The sequence below is a fragment of the Dermacentor albipictus genome, chromosome 2 (assembly GCF_038994185.2).
Source record: "Dermacentor albipictus isolate Rhodes 1998 colony chromosome 2, USDA_Dalb.pri_finalv2, whole genome shotgun sequence".
NCBI classification, from domain to species: domain Eukaryota; kingdom Metazoa; phylum Arthropoda; class Arachnida; order Ixodida; family Ixodidae; genus Dermacentor; species Dermacentor albipictus.
The window spans coordinates 122,526,186-122,544,250 of record NC_091822.1 but is presented as its reverse complement, the minus strand read 5'-3'; the positions used below and the strand labels follow the sequence as shown (position 1 = coordinate 122,544,250).

Genomic DNA, 18,065 nt, shown 5'->3' with positions numbered 1-18,065 from the left:
CCATCTTGATGTACGCAACGCAATCAAAGCTACACACCTTTAAGAAGAAAAAGTGGACACGGTGTTGAATGTACAAGATGTTGAAAAACATTGAGAGGCTCTGCAAATCATGTTTGTCTTACCAGAAGTTGAGCTTAGCATAAGTGCAATAATTCTAGAGGAAACTAAAACAAATGGAGTTTTAGCTAGCTGTCTTAATACATGGAAAAGCACCTGGTCTTATGGCGCATCCTTATACACCTAGCAAATTGGAACAGCTGCAAGATGGATTACTGCATTATCGTATGGAATGATATGGAAACGTGGCAGCACTGAAATTCTGTAATAGCTCAAGATTGTTCTACTGTTTTAAGAGCTTAGCTTAAGCTAAGTCTACTGTAGTTTGGCTATGGAGGCAAGAACACAATGAATCAATTTAGCATCAGAGGTTAATTGAACAACGAAACAATGAAACCAGCTACACAAGAAGTTTATCTGGTTTTAGGCAGCTCTCATAGCACAATGAGAAAGCAGAATTGTGCTCAGTCACTGCTCATGCAGGTTTAATCAACTTCCATGTTTACCTTACATTTGGTAGTCTTATTTAGAAAAATTAACGACATGTACAGTCCGCCACATAAGTTTACAAGACACGAGTTCCATTACAGATGTGAATTTCTGCTCAGTTCAGGCATAGTGCTTCTAATTTAATCAAACACTATGTAGGTTGTAAAGGCTACTACAGACTGAAAATTTAAATTCAAAGGCTATGTCTCCAGGCTTAGCGTGGATATACTGTGCAAAACCAATGTCCTGTAAGCTTTTGCCGCCAACTGTACATAAGACTGCTTCCCCTGTCTTGTTACTGTTAAACGTTTGCCAGGACTTTGCCCAGGGGCTGAATTTCCAGTTGGCCATACTTTCACTCTTGCATGCCATAACACCCAGTGTAATGACTCAAGCCCATCCATGCACTCACAAGCAAACCAGCATGAAAATAACAGTGATCGGATAAGTGCCATTTCTTTTTTCAAATACACTGCCCAACCAATCAAAGTGCCCTGAATTTGATGCGCCAAAAGTAACACATTTAAAGCACGGGGACCAAATTCTTGCACTGAACTGCTTCTAATGCAAGTAGTACAAACAGAATGCACAACTTTGGACAAGTAAACTTAGATGCAACAATATTTTCAACGAGGCACTGTAGACTCTCCGAATACTTCACACCTTTCCCCATACTACTACGCTACTTGTGAACTGCTGCCACTAACTCAAAAGGCCTTGCTACACATTACCTTGCATTTCCACTATAAGGTAACAGCTACACAGACATGTTTAACACTGAATTAGTACGCAGCAGCATCAGCTTGCTGCCACTGCCCCAGGAAGAGGTCTAGAAGGTGAAAGATGCTTTATAAAGTAGCCTGTCTGTAGAACCAAGTTCAAAGCCTCTGCACACACTTGCCTGCACCCCGTGAACTTGGCAAAAATGCTGCGCCTAGGTCAAGCCTTCCTGCAAGCCACTCCCATTTTCCCAGCGCCGGTCATGTTACTACGACACACAGGGCACATCCAGCGAGAAATCCAGAACACACCCAAGGTGGAGATGTCTTGTTTCCTTCTAACAGATGAGGAATCAAAGAGCCACTATGGGGGAACGAGGACGCGGCAGGCACAAACACACAGCACAGCCTGTTTCTTCCAGAGCCCGGTGCAGGAGTGGACAGTTAAGCTCTCACGATGCCAGCAGACGCGAGGGGTGGGAGCGCTTTTCCCTCCTACATACTGGGCCGCGCTGCCAAAAACGACGGAGAAGTAATAAAAGCGGCGTGGCACACTGCGATGATGCGTCCAGTAGAGGGAGAGGGAAAGGCAGGCTGTGCCCCAGGCACTTGATTTTGAGAGGGGGAGGTGAGAGGAGGACTCAAAAGGAGTGGGAAGAGCTCAGAAACAGGTGATGTCAGACGATGACATCAACCCAATGAGTAGAGTGCGCTGCCCACCGCTGAAGGCTGTGAAAAGAAAATAACCAAAAATTCTTTTATGGGCTGGGGGCAAGGACAGACCGCTATGTAGGGCACTCCCCGATAGTTTGCCACGCGAAGGCAGCTAATAAACAATTATAAAGAAAGGAAGGAGAAAGAAATGAAGAGGGGGGGGGGTCGAGTAAAGAAAAAAAAAAAGGAAGAGGGCAACCTGCCAAGAGCAGCAGCGGCACGTTGCCGCCGCCTCCACACCGTGACCGACCGACCGGCCGGCCGGCATCGCAGGAGAAAAATGCTGCACTTGTTTTGGGTCCGAGCGGCGTCAGAGTAACCCGACTCGTTGCCTTAAGGTCAAAAAGGTTCAGCACCCTCTCTCTATGTATCCATGTCATAATGGAAGAGGTCATGTCTAGCTTTGAAATTGCTATGTGATGCATTAGTCTTCATAAAGATGAGCGCGCTTCTTTAAAGTGGCAAAAGCTCCAGTTTATCATTGATTCATTTTTCTTGTAGAACACACTGCAATTACAGAGCAATCAAAGGCTGCATAGCTAACATTTTAAACATGAGTTGCCCAGAAAATGAAAGCAGTCAACAAGAAAGCCCAATTTTCCTCCCAACAACTATGTTAAGAAAAAGCTAGCTTTGAGCCTGTCTCAAACACAGCAAAAGCACATGTCCTCAATTTTTAAAATAACTGGAAGGAGACAGTACATTTCCATTTCCTCAGGTGATTTACTGAAGAGGTGGACCTTACTCACACTAGAAGCTGGTATGTGCAATCAGGTGATTAGCGTAGTTCGACTAAATCAGCTTTACTTCATCCAGCATAAGTGTTTTCAACTGCAGAACTAAAGCCAGTCAGTGCTCAAAGCCTCCACGTTCCTTTAGAAAGAATCCTGTAACCACCACCAGATTTAAGACATCAATCCATGAATTCCCACACAAAGTCCACTGGTACTCCACTTGGCTTTGACTCACAGTGTAAGAGCGATGCCTTATTAGAAGATAATAAGCATAATGCCAATGTATTTCATAGCACACCGTTGCTCATTTCAGGGCACACAATTTTAAAAGTGAGTTAAAATTATAGTTAAAAGAACTTCACCAATTACCTACTGCACATTATAATTTGTCATGCAAATAATGACAGCCTCTTGCACAGAATAGTCCACTTGAAGTTGCAGAAATGTACTCAATAGAATCACCCTGCCTGCCACACGTGATTTTTCTAAAAAAAATCTGATCGAAATAGAAGAACATTTTGCATAAGCTCGGCACGAGAAGGGCCATTTGCCAACTTTGCATGCACAAGCAGACTTCAGCAGGCACGCATGTAAAAATATGAAAGAAACTCACATTGAAATCTGACAGTGATGCCATCAAGTCATCAAGTTCCTTCGTTGCAGACGATGCAGTTGGAGTTGGGGTGCCATAGCTACGTTGTGCCTTGGGACTCTGTGGTGTCCTTGGACTGCAAGTGGCAAATAATAATAGAGGCACATGCACTGTTTGTTGTTTACACTGTCAACCCCAGAAAGGGCTATTGTAAGAATTGTACTAAGTGCACAGTGTAAAACTACACTACACAGCACACTACATTGCTTACTAGCAAGCCAATGGCAAAAAGAATCATCTGTATTAACTTCCCACAACACTCAAAACGGGCACTCAAAAAAAAAAACAGTGAAACAGAAAGCAAAACGATTTTTTTTCATTAAAAACTTTATTAGCTGTTCTCTGGCAGAAAAAAGAACAACTACTTATCAGTGAAAAAAAAAGTTGACCTTTTTTATGATTGTCTTCAAAATTTTTGCATGTGAGCCACAGAATATCACGGTGGCCTATTGGAACATTGTTGTAAGTAGTTATTTGTGCAGCGTATACATACAGAAGTATAGTACACATGAATTTGTGTGAAACACCTTAATATGCATTAGTGATTGCCTACAGGACTCTATGTCACCTACTGTCCATATGGCTCCATCTATAAGTATGACCTTTATAAATCGCCATTAGTGGAGAACTCCTTTTTTTTTTCGCTTTTGCTCTCAACGAAACACAGCTCTATACCGCTGGTACTTGCATTTGCCAAAAATAACAAACTTCCTGGCACAGCATCAAAACAATACATCTATTTGGCACTATAAAACTGAGACATCTCGAGTCTCTCATGTCAATCCTGACAGGTGGCAGCTGAAAGAAAGCACTACTGGCTCGGATTGCAATGTCCTGTTAAGTGTGGCTGTCAGTTTGAGTGCCCCCACTTGGATGAAAATAGAAATGTCACATGGCCTAGAATCTTCGGCTGGCATCCATTCAACCACAAATGCTCAAAGTAGCAAACCCCCAGAGCTGTACACAACAGCTAAAACAATGCCATGCTTCCTTATCATATACAGTTAACATCAAGCATGGGGGGAAAAAAAAGGAAAAAGAGGCAGCCAAATCAATTTTATAGCTGAAAAACAATTCAAAGTTCAGTAATATTCTCTTAAAACATTAGCTGCAGGAAATGTTTTAAGACCTTGCGAAACTCTTTCAGTTGCATCGTTGGAGGAAGCGAGTGAGTTCTGAGCAATGAACAAATGAACCCAGAAAAAAAAACTATTATGGAAAAGCAAAACATATTTTTTTCTTCTAAATTTTACATCCTCAGGGGCTTTGAAGGTGTCCAAATAAATAAAAACTGCTTTGCCATGGCTACATTACACGAACGCCACCTCGTGTGCAACAGGTCTAGAAGAAACAAGTTTCCTTGTAACAAAAGCCACGTGCAAGCTGTCTTAATACTTCAAAGAAGAAAAAAGAAAGCGTGGATGACCTGTCAGACTGGCCTCATAAGGAGCCATCAGCCACTCCATCTATAAGTAGCTTTCCTAGCCTAAACATCATCATCCCAAAGCTTGGCATCCAGGAAACTATCGAGATTTCACAATAAGCGAAGCACGGAGAAATAAACTAGTATATATATGTATATATAACTTCATGCTGCTACTTCCACAGCTGCCTTTGAGCAGAGCAGCCAACGCAAAACACACTATGCAGCCGCTCTTTGCCGGCACCACAACAGCTGCGACAAACACATAAACCCGCATCCACCTTCCTTCAAGGCGAGACAACAAGACAGAAAACAAACCGATCGGCGCCTAGGTGAATGTGCCGTGTGCAAAGAAAAAAAGAGGAGAAAGAGGAGGAAGTGCCAAAAAAAGATCCCTCCCCTCCAAGCCCCCGTTCCCCCTGCAAGCAGCTCCCTTGCAGCAATTTCTTCTTTTTCTTTTGATGCCCACCGCTGCCGCGTGCCCTAAACCCAGTTCAGGATCGAGGTGCCAGGCCTCGCTCCATAACTGCCAACCAACAAGCGTCTGACCTCCACCTCACTTCAGTGCCGTGTGCAAATGGGAGAAGACCCACTTCGAAGCACCGGACTTGGCACGTGGAGTTGCACACCGCACCCCCAAGGAATCCTTTTTCTGTGGCGAGTTTAAGCTGCCGTCATCGTGACAACGCGAGAAAAGTGACAGAACAAACAGTTGTGCAGCAGAACTGTCAATGCGGCCGAGCACACGTTTAGAGAAACAAACCTTCGGAGGAAACACAGCTGATGCAACCAACTGAAAAGAGGTTTACAGGCTCCAACTGACTATCAAATAGAAAGAAAAAAAATAGGGTGGCTGCCTATATTTAACTAGTTTCTATGCTTTTCAACAGTGGCATCTCGAAAGAAGAAATTTTCGGTCGAACATAGCCCTGGTTTTCCTAAGAGGTTTGAAGAAAGACGGAGAAGAGGAAAAAAAGAAAGTGGACCAAGGACGAAGTGGTGGCCCCCATAGTGAAAGCCCATGGGTGAAGCGAGATGCAACGCAGCAAAAGGTGCCACAGAATTACACCTTGTCACAGGGCATGAACAGCAGGTACTTTAATAAGAGTGCTTCCGACAAGCGCAGACTGAAAGCATAGCTCAAAATGACACCAGATCCATCTGTCCGACCATGAATGCGTACATTAACAGTAGTTAAAAGCTTGAAATTGGGTTTGCCAAGTCCATTTATCTCTCTGCCTGTCCTTTCTGTTAAACCATTGTCATTGTGCTGTTATTGTGTCACACATCAGACATTTATTTGCAAAATAGTGGCATGATGATGTAGCTATTGTCAATGCATGCAGTATTTGTAGTATACCAATGGATTTAGCGTAGCGGATTTACAGTCAGTTGTATCGTCCATGTGGCTGTCTGTAAAGCAAGCTCATCACATTGTCATGATGACGTAGCCACTGTCTGCACGTGCGGTATATGTAGCATACCAATGGATCTAGCATAGCGGATTTGCTGTCAGTTGTACCATCCATGTGGCCGTCTGTACAGCAAGCTCATCACAGTGTCATTGTCAAGCCACCTTCGTGCCCTCAGTTTCACTATCACTACAAGGCAGAGAGAAACAAAACTTTGCCTGCCCATGTCACTTCTGGGCATTTAACTCCTGCCCCTGCAGCAATCTGCAGCTGGGAGCCTCATAAGCACCGAGCTACAATGAAACATTTGAGCGTGGCAATCTGCAAGAGGGTTTGTGTGTGATGCAGATTTCCAGAGTGGCAGCACCTGTGCATGTATTTCAGAGGCTACAACAGGCAGTACTGCAGAAGACGAAGATGATTTTATGTGCATTGCAAAGAAGTGTTATTGACAGTGATGTCCACTGTGAAAGCCTGCAGCTGTTGCGGTTAACAATTTGAGAGCCACACAAATCGTTGAAGACTGCCAATTTTCTTCTTTTTTACAGCCATAAAGTCAAACATGCCCGCAATAGCTTTACTTCGGTTTCTCTGCAAATTTGCAAAATAGTGGCATGATGACATAGTCACTGTCCGTGTGCTTGGTATTTGCAGTATACCAATGAATCTAGCATAGTAATTTGCTGTAACTTGTACTGTTCCTGTGGCCCTGTCTATACAGCAAGCTTATCACATTACCAATTGAATGCCAAGCCCTTGCCTGCAAAGAAGTACTTAGTGGTCATGAAACCTTTCGTCTCACTATTCTAGAGCCCTCCAGAAATATCAGTTTGAAGCGCTTCCCACAATGTAGCCGCATCTGTAGAGAGCATGGATGACCGATCTGCGACCTGAGCTCTAAATAGTATGCTTTGTCACAACTTTGTCACCACTAACATCCCGCATGGCTTGTTATGGCGCCAAATTGACAAATTTTAACACCACACGCCTGCTGACACCAAAGAAGTTTGGCAACCACAGTGCAAGCTGTGTTTGAGAGGCATAGTAAACCACATCTAAACTGTTCTATCTGTTGCCATTGTGGTACACTGCTCATCATTTGCTATTCGGTTGCACATTTCTGGCCCGTTTATCATAGCACTGTATTTCCTCTGAACACACTTATTTGTTTATTTAGAAGATACTGCAGGTAAAGGAATGGCTCAAGCAGGAGTGGGGGAGTTACAGTAAAAAGGTACACGACCAAATACATAATAATACAGGCATGGCAAAATAATAGACAGGTATATAACATAGTTAAGTACAAGATCAAAATCACAGTTCACAATAATTTTTAATGGATTTTAGTATGCTTCCGGAATAAAAAATATGGTGTGACAGGTTGTTCCAATCTGTTATCTTGCGAGGAAAAAAAAAAGAGTATTTAAAATTGTTAGTACGGGTAAAGATAGGGGTGAAGTTGTGTGAATGGTATTGTCTTGTCTTGTAGGATGCGAAGCTAACGCAGCAAGGATGTCTGTTGGGTCTAAAATACACTTTTCTTCTAGATAGGTAGAAAATAAATTTTAGTTTTGCAATTTTCCTTCGACATGTTAAAGACTGCATTTTATTTTTATTCATTAGCTCAGATGGGGAGTCAGAGCGGTGAAAACAGTTGAAAATAAAAGGAACGGCTAATCTTTGGGTTTTCTCAAGATTGTTAACATCTTTTTTAGTGTGCGGATTCTAAACCTCAGATGCATACGAGACTGTATTATTGTATTATATGCGCAGAGTTTTGTGCTAAGGGGAGAGCTTTTATGTTTATGACTTAGCAAGCCTAATTTCCTGCGTTCGGACAAACAAATCTTTTCCATGTGGGAGAAACGAGTGAGTTTGCTGGTGATTGTGACGCCAATATACTTATGTCTGTTAGTAAAATTGGGATTCCTTTCATACTGTACTGGTAAATAAACGGTTGTTTCTTATTAGTGATGCACATAAATATGGTTTTATCAGGGTTTAAATTCATGCCCCAGCAGTCACACCAGGTAGTGATTGCATCAACCGTTTGGTTCAGTATTATTTGGCCATTTCCAGAGTTAATAGAATGGAATAAAAGACAATCATCAGCAAACAAACACATTTCGACACCTTGTTTAGCACATGTTGTAATATCATTAATATAAATTAAGAAACAACAGCGGTCCTAGGACGCTTCCCTGGCGGACTCCGGAGTTAACTGGAAAAGGGCTAGAGTAAATGCTATTTATGTCAACAAATTGTGTACGAGAAGTTAAGTACGATGAAAACCAGTTAACAATGGTAGAGGGGAAACCAATCAGATTAAGTTTATGAATTAGTAGTTTGGAGTCGGGTATCGTATCAAAAGCCTTGCTGAAGTCAAGGAAAATAACATCGGTTGGGCCTGATTTATCTAGAACAGAGAAGAAGATGGTAAAAGATAAAAAAGATAGTAAAGAAAAACTATTAAGTTCACCTCTGTTATTGCATTATGCTTCTGCAATAGGCAAAACATCTCTATAATTTTCCCTCTCTGGCTTGGAAAACCAGAAAAGATCCAAAAATCATGAAAGACAGGTGGCAATGACATCATTAATTTCCCGCACCGACTCACCGTGACATCATGAATTTTGGCAACATCTACCAAGGCCTTCTTAATTGTTTATTGGTGAACAAGGACTATCCTGCATTCTAAACAAACCAATGACCCAACTTAGCAAGTCTCGAGAGCTTTTCCTGCACCAAAACAGCCAAAAACACTTTGATGTCTGTGACGTCCCACAGACACACTGACCGTGGAGGTTTCGGCATGAAATTAAAGAAAGAAAAGTTTGGCCTTTTGTTTTGTTACTAGTATTTGACTACGCTTTTACCATGAAATGAATGAAAATAGTTTTGAAAGAATACGGGTCTTAAGTGGCCTATTTACTGTTGCACTATATCGTCACCTCAAAACTTCACGTTAAGCCTATGAGACGCAGGAAAATACAGCTAAGCAACTTGTGAAAGTGATATCTTTTTACCTTGAAAAAGAACACGCACTCCACCAAAACAAACAACTTTTGCCATGTGCAGGTGATGTGTACTATTCTTAGCAAAAACCAGAGCGCTGGACCTCTGCCTACACACGTGCCCGAAAATACTGCTTGCGACTCGTGAACGCTTAGGCAATAGTGATGCAACTATGCCCTTAAAAAAAAAAAAAACACGCCAGAAAAATAAAAGGCCGAAAAAGAAAGCACGCAGTTATGTTTCAAGACCTACAAGGACTTCTTGTCTTGTTTGTTTTGCACACACCTCTATTTTCTTATGCAACAGCTATTTAGAGGTTTCCTAGGACTATAGTCAGAAAATGTGACAACCGTGCCTCCGTGAATAACTTACAGGTGAGTAAGCCAACTGGCAGCGAACACGATTGAGGAATGCTTTGCATACCACAATGTTGCCTTTTAGTTGTTAACAATAAACGAAAAGAAACACAGAAGAAACCTACTTTTTTCTTTTGAACTGTGTTTTCTTTAAAAATTTCTTGTTAGCCATAATCAGGCCTAACTGTTAGGCTTAAGCAGGCAGTATATAGAGGAGAAGAAGTTAGGTGCATACCAAGCATTGTGGGAATTATGCAATATATTTTGCAGGTAGCTGATTTATGATAGCACAAAGCGTTACTGCATGACACAATGTGTCTGTGTAAGGTGAGCAACTCTTTGCTCCAACAGATATTTTTACAACCTACTGCTACCAGTAAAATGACAGCATTTCTTCAATATAGGTGGCTACTCATGCCATTGCATCACTGCTCTTAGCATTTGAGAAAGAGAAGAACAAACTTTAAGCTAATTTATAACGCCCGTAGGAAAAATGCATTCGCTGTATTAAACATTCATTATGAGAGCAGATGGAGAAATCAGCACAACTAAATCACAGGGGGAGCTGTGCAAAAGCTGCTGTCCTGCACCAACTGTGTTTACATAACTCACATATCAGATGCGCGAGGTATTTGAGGACACATCTTAGAATCGCCACAGACGTTTACATTCTTGTCGCCCACAGTGACAAGAGCTTCGGCCCAACACCAATGACTCTCTGCCTGTATATCTATCATTGCGTTGTCTTGACATGAACCAGAAAACAGCAATTTCTTTAAAGACCAGGCTGCTATTTACAGACATTTTAGTGTTTCGCTCGTGGATGATGCGTGCACCTAGAACGTGTATTTCCATGTGTAAGGCTGGCTAAAGATTACAATGCTATTCCCATGCGCTGTTTTTGCAGGTGCTTTTCTTATTTTGCTCACTATATGACAAGTTTAAACAACAAACTAGTAAAATTTTGCTTTGCCTATACCACCTATACCTATACCACAGTTCTTGTTTTCAGCTTCTTGTCAACAGTACACTACCCACTCAATAAATATTAATTCACTGAATTATTCATCAGACACTCACTAGAATACACACACACACACATGCACACACACATATGCACGCAATATCTACAATATCTATATCTATAATATCTCCAGTGTTAACGGCCCTTTTCCAGCAATCAATAGATACAGGAATTGTACCAGATGACCGCAAGATCGGTCGCATCACTCCCATTTTCAAATCAGGTGACCGATCAGTGCCCTCAAACTATAGACCTATATCCTTGACTAGTATTCCAGGTAAATTACTTGAGCATATCATACCTTCCGCAGTTATGAAATATTTATCTGAACATAACTCTTTTTCTAATAATCAGCATGGATTTCAGCAAGGACGCTCTTGTGAAACACAACTATTTGAACTTATAACTGATCTTCATGGAGCTGTTTACGATTCCATAAAAATCGATGCCATATTTAGCAACTTCAAGAAAGCATTCGATAAAGTTGCCCATTCTCACTTAATGATGAAGCTTAGCTAGCTTAACATACATGGTAAAATTGTTAATTGGAAGTTTTTTAACCAATCGCTACCAATTTGTTTCCGTAAATGATCAGTTTTCCGCTTTAGCATAAGTTAAATTTGGCGTCCCTCAGGGCTCTGTACTTGGACCAATCTTATTCTTAAATTACATTTATGACATCAGTAACAACCTGACCTCAACAGTTCGGTTGTTTGCAGATGAATGTGTTCTTTACAGACGAATTATCGCCTCTGAAGATACCAATATTTTACAGGCCGACCTAAACAAAATTTCGCTTTGGTGCGAGCAATGGCAAATGGAAATTAGCGTTTCTAAAACAAAAACAATGACATTTACTAGAGCCAGTAACGTTCACTTAAGTTCATACTTTATGAGCATATGCATTGAGAATGTGCCTACATTAAAATACTTGGGCGTCCATTTAACTTCAAACCTTACGTGAAATGATCACATTGATGAAATAATTTCAAAAGCAAATAAAACACTTGGATTCATCAGGCGAAATTTTTATTTAGCAAATCAGGCAACTAAATTATTAGCTTACACAGCTCTAGCACGCTCAAAGATTGAATACACTTCCATAATATGGAATCCAAATCAGACTTACCTAATAAACAAGCTTGAATCTTTACAAAATAAAGCAGCGCGTTTCATCACTAAAATCTACTCTAGAACATCCAGCATCACTGCTATCAAAGATACCCTCCAATTGCCCTCTCGAGAAACACGACGACTGTTAGCACTGCTTTCCTACTTCCACAGATTATATCATACCCCGTCATCCTTTACGACATCCCATATCAAACGCCCACAAAAACATTTTCCGCGCCTCGACCATCCTTTCAAAGTGCGTCCCATGTTTGCACGTACGAATCTCCTTCGACTATCACCGCTCTTTCTTGCGATTTATCACTGGAACAAGCTGCCAAAAGAAATTACTTCTATACCTGATCATGACTCATTTTTAAGACATTTGAGGTGCAGTTTTACGCATGTTGAGTAAAAACTGAATTTTGTGCCTTTGACACATTGCAAGTGTATCTACATGCTTTGTACCGAGTGTTCTTTTTCCCATCATGTATGCATTTCTTTCTTTCCTTTTTTTCGTTTTTTTATATTTTCTTCTTGTTGTATTCGGTGATCTTTACCACGGTGTTCTACATTGCCTTTCCCCCCTAATTGTGTTTGAAATATCCTGTTGTTACCCCCCCCCCCCCCCCGTGTAATGCTCGTAAGGGCCTTTAGGGTATCTAAATGAATATATATATATATATATATATATATATATATATATATATATATATATATATATATATATATATATATATCAGTGAAGCATTGTATCAAAGGATCTGACAGTAAAAGAGGCAGACTAGAAGCAGACATGAAAAACACGGCTTTACTAGACTTCAACAAGAGTAAAGTCCTGCTTTTTCCCTGTGGTCTTCTGGCTGTCTTGACTATATATTTATAATTTATGCTGAATTCACATAATCTAGCCTCGACAAAAGTAACATTAGTGATTGAAGTTGTTGAAGAAAGATCTGTTTTGTCATGCATACATAACAGTGCTATAATACAAAGGCAGTACCACTGGCTCAAGCAGTGTCCAAGGGACTGACAACTGATTTTTATGGCGCTAAAGTTACTATTATTTTGAAAGGCAGTGACAAAATTAATGTATCGAACTACAGGCCTATTTCCATACTGCCCATTTTTTCTAAGGGCATTGAAAAGCTAATACTACACATAAGAATGAATAGCTTTTTGAGTCACCATAGCATCATTATATGCCATTTCAATTTTGTTTCAGCAAGAAACATTCCACGGAGTCCACGTTATTTCTTCAAAAAGAAATCATATTAGACAGTTTCGAGCATCAAATGTATGCAGCTGGAATATTTATCGACTATTCAAAAGTCTTTTGTCAAATTAATCATACCACACTTTTGAAGAAGCTTGAGCGCTATGGATTCCATGGAGCATTTATTAAACTTATGCAAGGTTACTCGAATCATCACCAGAAGCCGGTAAAATTGAATGACTACAAATCAAGCATTCGATCCCTGAACAGCAGAGTACCACAGGGAAGCATCCTAGGGCTTCTACTTTTTAATGTCCATATTAATTACGCAGTGAAAATAGATTAAAATACCTCATTTATAGCTTATGCCAATGATACTAGCTTCTTTTATTTTAGGATCAGATTTATTCGAAATTCAAACCAGAGCAAATAACATACTCATGAAACTGTATGCCTGGAGTTTGTGCAATTCGCTCTCTATAAATACCTCTACAACAAATGCAGTTTTATTTAGAGCTAAAAACAAGGAAGTCAGCCTTGATTTGGCACTTTTTCTCAATACAATGTCTTGGTACGCTTTTTAACAAAAAGATGTCCTGGGATTTGCAGTCTGATTCTGTTTGTTCCAGCCTCTCTCGCACGGTTGCTATGCTATCGCGCACACATTTTTAATTTTTTTTGCCCGAGAATGTAAAACCAATGTTTCTGCCCAGAAGACAACTAATGAGCACAGGATGCCCAAGCTACAATGTCATCCTCCTTGAAAATGCCTGAACCTGTACTGACCATTTGCCATGCGTTGGTACATAATACAGACAAGAAAAAAAATTGTGCATGAACCATCGGCAATGATTGTCAATGTAAGCGAATAGTTAAACACTTTTAGGAAGCTATTCATCTTATTGAAGAAAGTATGTGCTTGAAGGCATGTGTTCGTTGCAGTGAAGACACTTAGGTAACATTTATTGCTTCACTAAGTAATTACATAGGGAACAGAGCCGTTAACCAGTACTTCTGTAGCTGTGTCAGAGTCGTCCTTCGCAGAAGAGGAAGGCAATCCTTTCCAAGTGCTTCCCCACAGCATCTAAACCTTCAAATTCCTCAAAGCTTTCGCACAGAATTGTGTGTCAAGATACCCGGCTATTTGCTTACACATACTATGACGTTACAAATGCGTCATCCTGTCACCATCCTGTCACCACTGTCATCATTGCCCATCTTCAGAACCTCCAGAATAGCCTTGGACCTTTTGATGAAATTTGCCAAAATATTGTTGCGAAAAGCTGTTGCGTGAAAGATCTCGCTCATGGTTCCAAAACCAGGTTTTTGCAACATTGGATAGGTAGAATGGGACGTTCCGTAATTTTTGTGAACTGTCCCACTTGTTGAAGTCGCTTACGAAGTCGTAGTTTGGAGCCAGTCCTCTGCGTCATCCCTGCGAAGACCAGCGAAGACTTGGGGTCGCGCTGGCGGCTGTTGATGGTCACGACCGAAGGCAAAGACTGCAGTGGAGCAGTGGCCTCGAACGTGCCTGGATTCGATGAAGCGAGCATGGCTGGTGGTGTTATGTAGCGACCCGAGCAGAGCTCCAGTGAGAATGTGCGAGAGGTCTTGGGGAATGAAAAGCACCGTCCACCACTTGTAAGGAACTGCTTTATTCCAGCCGAGCTTGTGCTACTACCACGAGGATCAAGCTGTGCTGCTGGTCATGATATATACAGATGAAGAAGATGTACAATGGATGATGACATGTGGAGATGAAGTAGAAAGTCAGTCATGTGTTGCGCTCACATTAAATATTTAGTGATGCAAATGCCATATGTAGAACTCATGTTTGTGACAACTATGTTCGCATTGAAGACTTCTTAATCTGATATATTTACTGTTGGTGACGGACGTTCCCCGCAACTCGTTTACATGAGAGCACGTGCCCTTTGTATCGTCAGTGAAAGTGCCAACCACCGACCACTGACCATGAGAACAGGCAACGTAGCCAAAGGAAGGTGTTTTCTATAAAAAGTGAGATGGGTAAGGTGGTTATAAACAGAAAAGCTATCTGGAACCTATGCCTACTTTCTGAATATAGTCAGCTTTCTCTTGAACAACAAAAATCGCGAAAAACTTGATGCGTTCGACTCACACTCCTCGACTTGGCTGCGGAACGGCGTTTTGAAGGTCGTCGAGTAGGTTCTCCATCGCAGGTTCCATCTCATAAGAACGTGGTGATGAGGGTGGCCGATACCGCACTGGCGATGATGGTGAGAGGGACCTCCCATTTGGCACATGTGAGACCTCACGAGTTGTGGTGACCTCAGTGACTGCAAAGTCAGAAAAGACAGACAAAAAAACATAGACACCTAAGCACTTCTGCTAAGCACTTCTGACTTGTGAATGCAAAAGCATTAACGTCCAACTGAATGCCGCTGAGCGGTACTTTGTGCTATGAACTCGTTGCGGGCAAGCCAGCGTGTTGAAAGACTGTTGCTGTGTTTTGATTTGGCCTTACTGAGGCACAGTTTGAACGCAGGCGAGAGGTTGCGCGGACAAGGAATGCACGGATGACACAGGCTTCTGCAAGCGAGAGTGAGGGTGACAGCATCGCGGTGACATCCTCTCCCCTCACACAACACTGCAGCAGCATGTGTTCCCTTTCACCTGCTCTGCTCCGTCGAGGCAAGCTCATGGCGTGGCATCGCAGCCAGTGGCAATTCAGGCATCATTTCGCTGCTACAGAGGGCTGGATTTTTCACTCAATGAGCCATTTGATGCTTTTGCATTAAAAAAGAAAAAAAAGGAAGATAAGCTGAAAATAAAGCGTGACTAACAGAATGCTTCCTTACACAAACAAGGCAATGGCTCAGCAACATAGGCTTGGCTAACGATTTCAGAACCATCCGGACTGAGGGCAATTTTTATGAAACCCTTGTTGATAGGTGACTAACACAAACATCACTATATTGGGAATACGGTTCATGATGTCATTCTAGGAACCACACTATGCTTTCTATTTCATTTGTCACATAATACTTGTGCCTTTATTTCCATGCTGCCTCAGCTGTACCTTTCCTGCGCAGTTCGAAAGGTAGGACGATGTTATTTGGCATAAGGTGTCACTTACTCTCACCTTCAAGTTTCGCACTATTAATCCATGCATGTCAATAGGCATTGCCTCCATTATTACCACTGTAGAGACAGATGTACTACTTCATGTGTTGACAGTAGGTATCATATGTAATGCCTCCAACAGTGTTCCGTCAATCCCAAACCCCCCTGTGGTTGAGTAGAACAGTCCAGATGATGTAATATTTGCTCACACACTTGTATCACAACATTAATATAAGAGCTCCTATCTTTTTACATCCATGTAGTGCCCAAGCACTCAGTGAAAATAAGAAAATACAGCATACTCATGGTAGTTCGAATTAGGATAACTCAATATGTTAGTAAGGTTGGATAAGTATACATTTGGTTGGCATGATACATTTCCAAGTAATCTTTAAAATGCTAATTTCAAACAATTGGAACATGTGTTTCAATCATTCCCAACATACTGGCTTCCAAACCAGCCAAAAACAGCTGCTTAGAGAACTTCATAATGCACAATTAGTCACAGATGCCTACCTTGGGGCAATCATTGGGACAAAAATTTCCCTGCTACCCATATAGTTACTAATTTCTTATTGTTACCAACTTTATGCCCCTTACATTTTGTATTAATCTAGTCACTAAATATTTGATGTATTCTTGAATAATTAAGATATGACATAAACATTACTATACTGCTATGTCTACTCCTATGTTGCACTGCCATCATTGAACTTTTTTTGTCTCCAATGCTGATCCATGTTTACTAATCATTTGCGGCCTTTATTTATTTCTGGCTTTCTTTTTTTATAAATATTTGATCCGTGCTTGTATCTGTACGCCCACCTCGCGAAAATCCCTTCCTGGGATTGCAGTGTCAATAAATAAAATAAAATCATACTACTACATATGCAGGTGGTTGCCCTCCAAAATAGTGCCACTGATGTTGCCACTGATGTAGCCACAGCAAATGCGATTGGATGTTGCATATATCTATTTACATACTTATTTATGCTGCTTGTACCAGAAGCTTACATTTGTTTGTGTAGTAAGCCATTATGTGATTTTGGACCGTGTTTCAAACATCACCAGGCAACTTCCACATGTGATTATTTAAGGAAAAATTTGCAAGCCCTAGGAGATGCAAATAATATGCGTCCAGTATACACAATACGAACCACTTTTGTATAACACTGGTCCAAACATCTAACACAATCACTTTGTCAAATTAATTACTGCAAGGCATTTCATTGCGATGCAGGAACATTGTGTTAACACCAATGGCCTATATATTAGCTTGGTGGAACTGCTAGAAAGACTTCATAACGAATAGGTTTCGCGGTGCCTCAAGCAACATTAAATTCTTGCATTAGCTATCTTTGCAAAGTGCTACGATGCTCTGTCAAGCTTTGTATTGCCTAAAAGAGCACTGACATGGCGCTTTCGACCGGTCAATTCTATTGTTGTTCATAATGAGAACACAAACCCTCTCAACTCTGAAATGAATACTGGAAAGCATCAGAACACTCTAAATAAATTACCTATATAATATGGGTCTGTTTCTGCAAACCAGCTTCAGTGATAGTACCAAGGAAGTGGATGTGTCATGATATCATGATACAATGGCTGATATACTTATACACTGGTGATACACAGCAATGTAAGATTCATTGATGCGGTCATGGTGGCTGGCCATTGCATATGAAGCCAGACGAAATGCATCTTGTAAACATTTATGAGCAATATCAATATACAATATGTCAGTGATGCCAGGTCTGGCATTTCGAGACCAATTTTACAATCAAACTAAAGTACCTCATAAGAGCTTTCCAACATTTATATTTGCCAAGTGCCAACCTGCTAGGTGCGAGAAGCATTGGATACAGCTTCTATAACTTTGAAGATATGTGTCAGTATCACTTTAGCTTGTGACCTTACCAACAGGAAATCCCCATGTTATTGTTATCAACATCGATCCTCGCCAGTTTGTTTTTTAAATCAAGAACTGCGCAGACGTTCGCAGAAGTTCCACGATGTATGAGCCGTCGCAGAGAGGACGA

General features: G+C 41.1%; 1 protein-coding gene across 4 annotated transcripts in view; it reads right to left on the bottom strand.

The window, feature by feature from the left end:
- The window catches only part of LOC135910752 (leupaxin-like), an 83,266-nt gene that overhangs the window by 11,339 nt on the left and 53,862 nt on the right, over positions 1 to 18,065 (bottom strand). For all 4 annotated transcript variants that reach the window (XM_065442832.2, XM_065442831.2, XM_065442834.2 and 1 more), the window contains exons 4-5: positions 15,062 to 15,239; positions 3,327 to 3,441 (exon numbers count right to left, since the gene is read on the bottom strand). In XM_065442832.2, the coding sequence (XP_065298904.1) occupies positions 3,327 to 3,441; positions 15,062 to 15,239 (293 nt within the window). The remainder of the gene's footprint in view (positions 1 to 3,326; positions 3,442 to 15,061; positions 15,240 to 18,065) is intronic.